Genomic DNA, 12,821 nt, shown 5'->3' on the forward strand with positions numbered 1-12,821 from the left:
CTAACGTTACCAACCTCCCTGCAAAACTCACCACAACTTTGTAGGTCTTGTCCCTCATGCTGGCCCTTACAAAACCCACAAGCTGACCCTCGGACACACTACATTCAATAACGTGACCCGATTTAAAGTGGTTTTCACCCCTTTGGACACTCTTGTTCTCGTCATGATTGCACTGATAAGTCTACCGTGCAGAAACGAAACACAGGTTTTTAAAAAATGTTTTTATTAAAGATCGTACAGTAGACAGTAACGGTACAGTAGCCTACACAGTACAGCAGCAAAGACTCTCACGGACTTTCGCGGGGATTAACCAAACAGTTACATGAGTTCCACCAATCAGAGGCATCACTGTGGGATTGTGGGATTGTTCAGGATTGTGGGTAATGAAGTACTTATCCAAGTCATCGCGAATAAAAGACATTTATCTCAAAACAAGGTTGGTGCCCCATGAACTTTTGGCGTCTATATGAGCATGTACAATTGCTTAGTCATGTCGTAGCTGGTTTTAAGTCTACCATCGACAGCTACGATTTTATGGCTTATACTCCAATTGTCAATGGAGAAATTGTATTGTATTCTTACTTCCGGAACCAGCTGTGGGCGGGACTGTTGAGGTCTATATGTCCTCCCGGTAACGCTAACTCAGTAATACACAGTGGGTCATACAGCACCGTAAAGAAAAGATTTTAACAAGCATGGTAAAAACACTACCGCTTTTGTCCAAAGCGGCCACTAGAATCAACACAAACCCAAAGTTAGTTTTCTGGAGTCATGTTTTCTAAAATAAGCATGTTAAATTAAACATGCAAACAAACATAACAAATACAAAACATTGGGTTACTTAAAATACTAAAGAAATTGCTTGTTTATCCACAACACTTGCTGCACATTTCTAAATAAAATGTTACCTCAGAGATGTTCAGTGTTGGGAAGGATACTTTCAAAACGTATTCCGTTACAGAGTACAGAATACATGCCCAAAAATGTAATTTGTAATGTATTCCGTTACGTTACTCAATCTGAGTAACGTATTCTGAATACTTGGATTACTTCCACATTGAATTGCATTTTATAAGTAGGAATGCGGCTATCATATACAGCTTACTAAACAGGCCTATTCTGGTGTGTTCTTCTGTTCCAACTGGCTGAATGTGTACCTAAACAAGCAGATAGATTTTTGTATTTGTAGTCCCGAACTGCAAACTACAAAAATCGAACCGCAGTCTAAGCTACCATGAGCTAATTTTAGCTAATGTTAGCTAACATGTCAAACAGGGCTAGTCTTTCAACGGCTCTGAGGCTAGTAAATCAGCATGTAGGAGAATGTAAATTCGCACGTCAACTATAAAATAGCAAGGTGACCAGTAAAACTACAACAGACGACTACCCTTGGCTAAAAATAACTTACTTTAAGATGCTTCTTCAGGTTGGAGGTGGAGTAATTTGGACGCTGAAAGGAAGTTGGTTGCTGGCAAGCAGAAGTTGCACTGCAGTGCACAGTTATATTTCGTTCTCTCTTCTCTTTCTTTAATGTGAAATGCTGTTTGAATTTCCGAGATAGAAACGCATTCCTGCCCTGGCTCTGTTGTGCCGGTTCCGGCTCCATCTTTACCTCTATCAGTGATCACGCAAATAGCTAATTTTTTCGTTTTCATATTGGGGCTTCTAGGAAATGCATGGAGTTGCGAGAGTGAATAAACCCGTGAAACAGAGAAGTATCGTCATGTAATCCATTGATTTCAACAATGTAACTGTATTCTAAATACCAACTATTTAAATTGTAACTGTAACGGAATACAGTTACTCATAATTTGTATTCTGAATACGTAATGCCGGTACATGTATTCCGTTACTCCCCAACACTGGGGATGTTTATACCAATTAATTCAAACAGGATAATATTTCCCCTCTATACTTACTTGTGGGTTAGATAAATGGTGTTGTCAAGCCAAAAGTGTTGGAAAAGGCTACTTGCAAATAGCAATTGTCTAGCCATTTATTTATGGGGATTTTGTGGATTTTATTCATTCATGCTGTTATTTCGTTTGTCCCAGTTCGACCAAAAGCTCAAAGAAAGTGAAAGACTGCATAGATCTAAGTGCGGATATCCTTTCTATCTGTTTGTCACGAAAAAGCAAAAATCAGACACTTAAAATGTGGATTTGCTGTAGGCTTTATGTGTCCTTGCTCTTGCAAAAAATGTAAGCTTATGAGAGTGTAAAGTTGTACAGTATTTGCCTGAGGCAAAAACTGCTTTTTAGTTATAGCATAATACTACATCTGAACGCTTAAGAACAGACTAAAACTTTGCTGGAAAGTTCCTGTTCTTCTGTGAACTTCTTTTAAGTCATCCCATGGCATGAAAATTTCACTTTATGAGGGTTTTTTTAACATTAATGTGAGTTCCCCCAGCCTGCCTATGGTCCCCTGGTGGCTAGAAATGGTGATAGATGTAAACCAAGCTCTGGGTATCCTGCTCTGCCTTTGAGAAAATGAAAGCTCAGATGGGCCTCTGGAATCTCCTCCTTGTGACGTCATAAGGAGGACGGTTACCTCCCCTTTCTCTGCTTTGCCTGCCCAGAGAATTTGGCCCACCCATGAGAAAGAGAGAGAAGTCATGGCTTGAAAACAAGTGAAGCATGGCAGTTGGTCAAGGCCACATATTCAAAAATAACACTGGCTGAGAAATTTGAAGCAGCTAAGTGAATAGACATATGAAAGAACAGGCAGTGGTGGAAGTGGTAGAAAGGTTTGCCTTGTGGGGTCAGCTATGTGTGACCAGGCAGTAGGCAGGGCAGCAGATTGAGGAAGCTGCTGGCATGCTGAGGAAAGGGCTCTGATGTATAGTAGTGATGACAAGATCGTTTATTGCCTTGCCTACAAAACTATGAGAAAATGCATTGCTCTTTTATCTTGTCCACATGTCATCAGCTTATTCTCCCTTATTTTCTTCCACAACAACAATCCCATCCTCTGCCGACTTTTAACCTCCTTTTATTTTCCACCATCTTCCTAATTTTCTGTTTCCTGTCGACAGCGTTGATCATTCATCTCTGCAGATTGAGTTAGACATTGCCCCTTTGTCTTTGTGTCATGTTCTTCCATTTAACGGATTGAAGCGTTGACAGCTTTATTAAAAAATAACAAGGCTGTTAATTGTCCAGATCATGTCTTGTGGAGATAGTATTATTTATCCTCCTTAAATGAGACTGCCTTCCCACTTTTAGCACAGCCTTTCCTCATGAAAGTGCAACTTTTATCATGCCTCATCATGTTTCCCTCCACTCCTTTCTGGATTCAGTCCCCATTCCTGTCATTCCCTTACCATGTTTTTTTTTGTCCCCACACCTTCACTGAAAACAAATGTAAATGCAACAATGCAAATCTGCCTAGCATGTCCTCCTACATGAAAGGCATTTAAAAAAGCAAACAAGAGGAAAATATTTGCAATCCCTTCCCGTGGGTGAAATGCTTTCAGACATGAAGGGACATTTTTGGTTCTAATATTGTTTATTAAAATCATGCATAGATGCCTTTGACAAAGCAGATTAGGTTTCAGTCAACAATATCATATGCAATCATGTGCATGTGAATAACCTGGTGAAGAGCTGTACAAACATCCAATCCACCTATTAGGCATAACATGAGGGAAAAAAATATGTTAAATACTGTTTACTATGCATGTTTGTTCATTTCCTCTTTGATTGGTGCAGCCAAATAGGTTGCTGCTGCAAATTAAATGCACTGCTTCAGAGTGTGTATATGCTTTCATATGTAAATTAAAAACATTCAAGGTCTCTGAGCAGTTGCTTGTCCAAATTACACCCCTATTCCTGGGGCTGCTGGGTAAATGAAGTTGTAGTGTAATCTAACTATAGTTTACATTGCTCTAAACCCTGAAACAAGATTGTCTCATTTAAGCATATACTGTCATTTATGAATATGAGGAAATGTGATCACCATCATAATCCGTGGTTTAGTGAACAGATGGTTCAAACATTCTTACAGGTGTGCATCTACATACGCTCGCTACATGTGAAAAGTTTGTTTGCTGCTTCATCAAATGCGCGCTGCTCTCCATCAGGCTAATGTAGGAGAAAGTGAAGCGGCCAGCTACTGCTCACGCACGCACGCACGCACGCACGCACGCACACACACACACACACACACACACACACACACACACACACACACACATTTCTTGGGTCCATGCCATGTGGCAATGGCTGCTTATCCAGTCCTCATGCATTAACAGCATTGCGTGGTCAGAGAAGTCATTAACAGCTATCACAGAAAAGATTTCTCTTTTCATTTTTATTGAAAATTACAACCACCTGCCATGTTTTTCCAGCTATATAACATAACTGATACATGTACATTAGTTGTGTGTGTGAGTATAAAACACTATTCACTCCTTTATCTTCTCCTATTTAAAGGTGCTCTAAGCAATGTTGGGTGACGTCACTTCTTGTTGAAGTATTGTCAAACAAAACAGAGGCTAGCTCGCCCCTCCCTCCTCCTCATCCCGTCCCCTCCCCTCCCTTCTGCGCACTAATCCCCCAACCCCCAGCCCCAAATCCTTCTTGTCGGTTATTGGCTGGAACACTGTTTGTTATGTTTTGTGGTGCAGGTTGGTGCATTTTTGTTGCCGTTTGTGGAGCCTGGGCTGGGCTGTCTACAAAGACCGTGTTTTTTTTACAGTGTGTTCAGGGGACAGGCAGCTAGCGGATAGTGAGGAGATGTTTGCTGTATGTGACAAAAAAATGTTGTAGCCTAAAAAACGCGTGACAGCGCTTAGAGCACCTTTAACTTAACTTAGAGGGTGAATCCAGTGTTAATAGAAAAGCATGTATGGTGTGTCTAACATAATAAAGGATGTGACTCATCTCACAATCAGAGAGCAAGTTACAGTAAGAGACTGTCTCCCTTGTGTCTTCTTCTCTAGGTAATGTGTTTGTGGTGAGTTTGGCCTTTGCTGACCTTGTGGTAGCCTTCTACCCATACCCCTTGGTTCTCTATGCCCTCTTCCATGACGGATGGGCACTGGGAAACACACAATGCATGGTAAGGCCGCATCAGTTACCACATGTTTCAGTTTATGAACAAAACAACGGCAGTAAACCCTGACACAAACACTTCACTTTCTTTCTTTCTGTCTTTCTGTTCAGGTTAGCGGTTTTCTCATGGGGCTGAGTGTCATTGGTTCCATTTTCAACATCACTGGGATTGCAGTAAACAGATATTGCTACATCTGTCACTCATTCTCCTACAGTCGTCTGTACAGCTATCGCAACACTCTGCTGTTTGTTGCCTTAATTTGGGTGCTCACAGTATTGGCCATTATCCCCAATTTCTTTGTTGGCTCCCTGCGCTATGACCCGCGGGTCTACTCCTGCACCTTCGCCCAGAATGTCAGCAGTTCCTACACAGCAGCAGTAGTGGTGGTTCACTTCTTGGTTCCCATTGCAGTGGTTACCTTCTGTTATCTACGCATCTGGGTACTTGTGATTCAGGTCAGTCTCCTGCTTCTCTACACGGCTATTTATGTCTTTACAGGCACACAGTAGGTATTAATGAGGAGGGTAATAACACCAACCAAATAAACCTGTAAACATGCCGTCAGTTGTAAATAACACAGGCACCCCTTGGGCCAAACAATGATAAGCCATTAGCCTTCCATGGTTCAACCTAATTGGACCTGTAATGTAAACAATATGGTCACTCCAAGTTTTGAAATTTTGACCTTAACCATTGACCCTTTACTGGACTACTACAAGTGTAGATTTAAAACAAACTGAACACAGCAACAATTTGGCAAAGTCGAGGAATATCATGTTTGACAGGCAGATAGATGGATGAGATCAGTGGAGTGGTTGTATGTGTGTATATCTGTGTGGGTGTCTGTCAGCTTTTGTGTGTTTTGATGTAAAATAGAGAGGCAGCTAGCAACAGTAGCTTTATGCATCATTAATAGTCTAATTCCTATCTTATGTGTTTTCATCATGTCCAGGTGCGACGTAAGGTGAAGACAGAGGAAAGCCTTCGCCTCAGACCAAGTGACTTGCGGAATTTCATCACCATGTTTGTGGTCTTTGTGCTGTTTGCCATCTGCTGGGCTCCACTTAACCTGATTGGCTTGGCCGTGGCCATAGATCCGTCCCGTTTGGCTCACCGTATCCCTGAGTGGCTTTTTGTGGTCAGCTACTTCATGGCCTACTTCAATAGCTGTCTGAATGCCATCATTTATGGCTTACTCAACAGGAATTTCAGGAACGAGTACAAACGCATTGTCACTTCCGTCTGGGTGACTCGGCTTTTTGTGACAGAGACTTCTCGAGCCGCTACGGACGCCAGGAGCATGAGAAGCAAGCAATCGCCGCCTCCGCCACTCAACAACAACGATTCAGTCAGAGATCGCACAAACAAAGAATGAAATCTTAAATCCTTGAGCCTGTTAATTCCTGTTTTTATGTGACATCCAGTCAATTGTGCAGCTGAAGAGTATCAAGTAACGGATGAAGCTGGAATATATGGCTTGGTTTTCTGTTCGCTGACATCGATCAGAACATGGCGCAGATGGCTACATCTGTGGAGAAGTTTTTTTAAAATCATTTTTAAAGTTGTGAAGAATTATATAATTAATATAAATTCTTGAAAGTTTATCATTTGGGGGATTAATTTAATAACTTTGCTATAGTGCTAAATAAGGCCAAGTTTCCTCTGTGATTATCAACCACCAAGCATTAACAGAGCAAACATTTAAGAGATGAGTTATGTCCTGGGAGAGCCATGCATTGCAGTTTCACTTTGCTTGTACTCTAAAAACCATCTGAATGGTGCATTAACATTTCATTAAAAAAAATGTAATATCCTTTAATATCTACTGCTGTAGACTCTGACATATTTCACAAAACAGGGTAACCACTGTTAAACATAAACCTATCTTTAGTAATTTTTAAAAGCCTCAAATAGTACAACTCGCCTCACCTGAATGCTAGATGAGGAGATGATGTCAGTCTGTCTATAATGTCTAAGATCAGTTTGTGGGGTTTGACGTGGTGACAGTAATGTGGCAGTAGCATAATACTTCACGCTGCCTGGTCTGACCTTCTTGCACTGCAAAGAACGACAAACAAAAACTTAGTAATGAACATAATACACAAATTCAGGAAATTAACTCAAAGCATTTATTGCACAAAACTAGCACCACACTATGTAAAAAGTGCCAATTAACATGTCTGTTTTTTTCTTTTTAAGTTCCAAAACAAAGTGTATGTGATGTAGTAGGTGGAGGACACCTACATATCTACAAAGGTCGCTGTATCCATCGTTGTACATATCACCTTACTACTACAAATACTTTTCAGCTGCTGCGGTTTGACCATTATGTAACTTAGGAGGATAGGTCACTGTTTTGAATCCAAAATGTTTCTAACTATGAGCAAAAACAATGTAATAAAAACATAAACAGCCTATTTCCTGGAGGGCTAAATGTTAATTTGATATTAAAGTTATTCTTAAAAACATTGTTTCCCAAAATATTCCATTTGTTTTCAATTGAATAGTGTTGACTAGTTTTCAAATTGTCTGCTATACGAGTGCATTTACTAAAGTTTAATTAACTATCAATTTACCATTTACATAACAATGGTTATTATGAAGTTTAACAAACTGATTTTTTTTTTTCATCAAAAACGTAAATATAGCATACATAGCTTCTAGGGTTACACTTATTGTTTATTTATTATTTCATATTAATGTTCAATATGTTTGTTTGTTTGTTTATGTATGCACCAACCACTAAGGCAAATTCCTTGTAAGTGTTCTCCAGGCCACACAGCAGGCCAACAAAAGGATTAAGGTACAAAAAAATTCAGAAAGCCTCCAGCCAGAAAAAGGAAGCAGATACAATATATACATTTATTGAAGATGCACCAAGCAATATAGAAGGGGCACATGCTCCTCTGCCTTCTACATCATATGCAGGATGTGGCAGTCTGATGCATTGGTAATTTATATTCTTTATTCTGAAATACTTGTGCAAAATTGTAGCTTTTCATTTCATAGGTAATGGATCTTCGTAGTTAATTTATTTTCTAATAAAATGTAATTCACCAGGAACACATTTTGATGAATTCAATGTGGAAAAACAAAAGTGTACATAGGAGTTGTACTGTCACTTTGTCATATTTCTTGACAGAAGAGTGACATCCATTGCCTCTTGATTGAATAGTGTGTCGAAAGATGTAGATTGTTGAGAAGGTACAGCTCATATCTGTATTCCCATCTCAGGGGGCCAATACCTAATATTTTGTCATGCTACAGAGTTGTCTCTAAAACATTTGCAGGTTATAAGCTGCCATATAAGGGAGTCTGAAGACATTTCAAAGGGATATTTCGTACATTACTGTCAGTGTGTTTTTTAACTGTGGTATATTGTTATTGGAGATGTATTCGAAATGTGTTTTTATAGTCTTTATATAATCTGAAGCTAAATAATCCCACATAATTAACAGTTAATTACCAGGTTATGACCTTTATATCCATTTAATTCTACTACAGTAAAGTGCATCTAAAACAACCTCTTGCTTAAGCATGTACATGGCATCACTACAAATACATGTGTTTTGCAGTGTGGGGTGATGAAATCAACTTCTAATTGCATAAATCAAACATCCAAGAATGGCAAAACAAGGTATTCATAATAATTCTAATGTTTCTAATGTTTTATTTTATTTAAATTCATTGATGTTTTCTATTACAGTGTTAAAATGTGCAAAACCATAAATCAAGAATGGTAACAGATGCAGTTTTTGTTAAAGAAATGGGATTTACATAAATATAGGGAGTGACTATGCTGCCCTGACAAGAGAGGTGAGAAGGTCACTCCACCACTGGGGAGCAGTAGTGGCGTCCAGGTCGCTGCAGGGAAGGGAGAGCTGAGCAGCAACATACTGTAAACTAAAAAAAATAGTGATGTTGTTATGGTAGAGAGAAAACCAATGCTTTAACATCTGAAGAGTGTTTTATGTGCATTTGGAGGGAAGCAAAGACTTTGAATCAATTTAAACCAAAGAATCGGGCACAGCTGAAGAGCGTTAGGTGTACATACATTTTATTTTCATTCAGAAATACCGCCTTACAGTTACAACAATAGTGTCAAATTTTAAATTCTATGGCAAATGGCATATTTTGTATTAAAAAAACGAACCCATTCAGCAAACCTAGTTTGCCTCCAAAATGCTTCTTTTTACACATTCAGGCCAGTAGTCTATACATTTTCTCTTCAGCATCGTGTAGAAGTTTACATGCAGGCCTCAGGCAGGACACTCAATTTGCAGTAGAAGAGAAGAACAAATACTATCTTTTTCTCCTTTGTGTTTTCTTTCTATTCACCCTACCATGAGACCAAGCGCTAGCTTAAAGGATAGATTCACACAGCATGTTTGTAAAGCACAAGCTCACTAACCACTCTGCTGTAATTCTCACTGGGCTTTAACTCAGAATAATGCGGTAATTATTTAGTCTTATAAATTCTATGGTGAATCTTAATCAAAATTGATAAGCTGGCAGTAAAACAGGGTCAAAAAAACTATTTGTTAGTTGTATTAATGCTGTAGAGTGTAAAGCTAGTTTCTAAAAACAGAAGCAACAGGTGTGCTATGTATTATTGTAACTGAGGCGAAAAAGTTTTAAGTTCTGAGTCAAAAAATTGTGAACCTAGCAGTAAAAGTCATCACAATGTTTTGCATTGGAAGATAACAGCTAAGGTCTCTATGTGCTACTAATCATTTTGAGTGGTGTACTCAGTGATGCAACATTGGATTATGCTGTTGGAGTCCCTGTTGCACCTTTCTTAACATCAGTGCACAAATTTCATGCAGGGTTGACATTTTCCTAAAAGATGCTTCCCTGAAAAGTAGCATGAGTGAAGTAACCGCTTTGCATTTGAAAAGGCTTGTATTTGATAGCTTCTGTAAACACAGTCACTTCATTTTGCTTATTTTTACGGATGCAGTTTTAAATTACAGTCCATAGATCACAAGATATTCCTAAATCAAATTTGATCACATACAGTGATGTGCTAATTAAGGCTGTTGGTATGATTTTAAATACAACATAGCAGAGCTTTTTGATCAGTGTTACTGTCTGCTATGCAGAAACCTGGCAACCTCATAAGCAGATATACAATATGATTTAAATATACTGCTCACAGCACAATTCAGACTAGAAGTACCATTAAGCCTCACTGTTCTCATCCTTTATTTTCATCTGGACATACTCAGTAGCCAGTTTAGTTTTCTTTGTGTCATTAATGGGTTATGTAACAGCATGACAACATCAGCTGACAGCTAAAGGCAGAAAAGGATGCAACACTGATCAACTTATGTGCAAGGTACCTTCACTTAGATGAAAATAAAATGACAGGCCCTGGGAACATAATTGAATGCACTGATGACGAACCACAGAAACGTAGCTGTTTATGCACCTCCTATACATTCCAGACAGGAAAACAATTGATACATTTAAAACTGTGACTATGAAAACATGAATGAAACAGCTATTGCAAAGCACAAATCCTTTTCACCTGATAAATATACATTCTCAGTGGCAACTTATTTAGCTGCAACTCATTAGACGTAGGTCAGATCTCTGTTTGCTCGCGGCCTGAATTTCCCTTTCTTTTCAGTCTGTTTTATTGCAGCATAATACTCTAAAATAAGTGGTCTGAGCTGGCATCCAGTGCCATCTTTAAAACAATGTTACTGCTTAACTTAGGTCACAGAAATGAAGCTCAGTGCAAATTCTTTCAGAAGTCTTCTAATAACTTCAATCACCGCTCTCTCTTCCTAAAACTATTCAGCTGTTTAGAGGCGTTCACTTTTCAGTAAACCAACCAGAATTGGCCACGAAATTCACGATCCAATCACAGCATTACATCCCTGCTAAAATCGGTTTCTCTCTCTGCTGCTGTCAGCTGTCATTTCAGGCAAAGCTTGCAAACCTCCTCCCCTTCCACCTCCTAAAACTGAAAACTAAAACTGTGACTATGAAAACATGAATGAAACAGCTATTGCAAAGCACAAATCCTTTTCACCTGATAAATATATACTCTCAGTGGCAACTTATTTAGCTGCAACTCGTTAGACGTAGGTCAGATCTCTGTTTGCTCGCGGCCTGAATTCTTTGAGGCATGTTCACAAGAATTCCTGTTCAAGCTGTAATGTTTTTGTGTGTAAAGAGGCATCAAATTAAACAATTAAACAATTATTTTTAGAAAATGAGCGAGATTGGATATTGCTCACTGAACTTTGAGCTTTTAGCCAGTCAACTACTCGTGTCTTGATAAGTATCTTTTAATCCAGAGGCGTGTGTGAATGTGCATGCTTGTCTGATGTTGTTTATTAGGTGATGCTCATTTACAAGAGTTCACTAACAGGTGAAGGTCACAACGCCCAGAGGATGGTCTGCGTAACAAAATGGAAATCTGTGGAATGTAATGGACTTTGACATTCAAAATTCAAAAGGCTTAGTTGTGACACTGAGTCTCCTCAAAAATGAACTGTGTGTAAAAATATACAGTATGAATTATGTGTACAGTTCTGCTGAAACACGATGTTATGTAAAATAAAATTGATATATCATAGCCTACTTGATATTTGCTCATTAATGCGTTTATGAAATCAGCACTCTCTGAAAGATTTGTTGCTCTCTTATTAAACATATTTCATATTTCATCCCTAAGTACTGTAAGTGGTAAAAAAGTTTTTGTAAAAGCATAAAATGCTAGCCTGGAAATCCAGACCCAAATCTGAAAGATTAAGGGTATAAAACACAACACATTTCTCATCGTAGACCAGGATTCCAGACTTTTTAAGGGTGTTTTAATTGAAGGCTTCCTAGATGAGCCTCTTAAGGCTCAGAATTACTTTAAATTGGAGCAAGAGAGCTTTTATATGTGTAGGATAGATAATTTGAAGGGAAAGCATACTGCTACCCTGTGTTAGTGAAAAGGTGCAGATTTGAATGAGGTAAGCAGCTTAAAGAGTTTAAATGGAATAAATTGGGTCACATTAGGCATGCTTGCTGCAATGTGAAAAGATACATCTTGAATTCTGTACTCTTGTTTAGCCATAAAACTTAAATTAAATTGACTGATTGATTAAAAAAATGTCCAATCATCAGCCCATGATAGTGTTTTAGCAGTTTCTTGACTTACAGTCATATAATACACATATAATAAACATACCTGTGTGTGTGTGTGTGTGTGTGTGTGTGTGTGTGTGTGTGCTGCACCATTCCATGAAATGGAAATACGTATTTCCCAATATATACATATTTTGTCCGACATAGTTGATATCTTTGGAAACGTTGAGACCTCTACTAGAAGTTAAAATTTAGTTTTGTGGGTTGCAACAATGTTTAGCTGCACAGCATGAGTTGAAAATGACAGACACACCATGTGAGCTGCAGCTTTCTATGGGTATCACAACCCCAGCTCCTAGTATTCGTAATGTTGCTACTCTGCCATGACTCTGTCCTGATCCAGCCACTCCCTTCTGCCCTGCATTAACCCCTCTCCCACGATTCCCATCACTTGATCTTCCCCACCTACTCACTCACCTGCTTCCCATTTCCCAAATCGGCCCAGCTCTTATCTCTCACTCATTTTCTGCCAGGTTTCCTGCCAGTTTGCATCCTGCCTGATCTACAGTTTTATGATTCTCTGCCAGCCCCCTTTTGAATAACTTTGACCCTTTCCTGTTTCCATGATTAAGTAAAGTTGTATCTGCCTGTGAAATGTGCTTTTGAGTTTGGTT

General features: G+C 39.0%; 1 protein-coding gene across 1 annotated transcript in view; it reads left to right on the plus strand.

Annotated features, from left to right (window-relative positions):
• The window catches only part of mtnr1bb (melatonin receptor 1Bb), a 30,075-nt gene extending 23,642 nt beyond the window's left edge, over positions 1 to 6,433 (plus strand). The window contains exons 2-4 of the mRNA XM_078266621.1: positions 4,946 to 5,064; positions 5,169 to 5,513; positions 6,011 to 6,433. Of these exons, the coding sequence (XP_078122747.1) occupies positions 4,946 to 5,064; positions 5,169 to 5,513; positions 6,011 to 6,433 (887 nt within the window). The remainder of the gene's footprint in view (positions 1 to 4,945; positions 5,065 to 5,168; positions 5,514 to 6,010) is intronic.
• Positions 6,434 to 12,821: the final 6,388 nt, after the last annotated feature.

The sequence above is a fragment of the Sander vitreus genome, chromosome 13 (genome assembly GCF_031162955.1).
Source record: "Sander vitreus isolate 19-12246 chromosome 13, sanVit1, whole genome shotgun sequence".
Classification (NCBI taxonomy): Eukaryota; Metazoa; Chordata; class Actinopteri; order Perciformes; family Percidae; genus Sander; species Sander vitreus.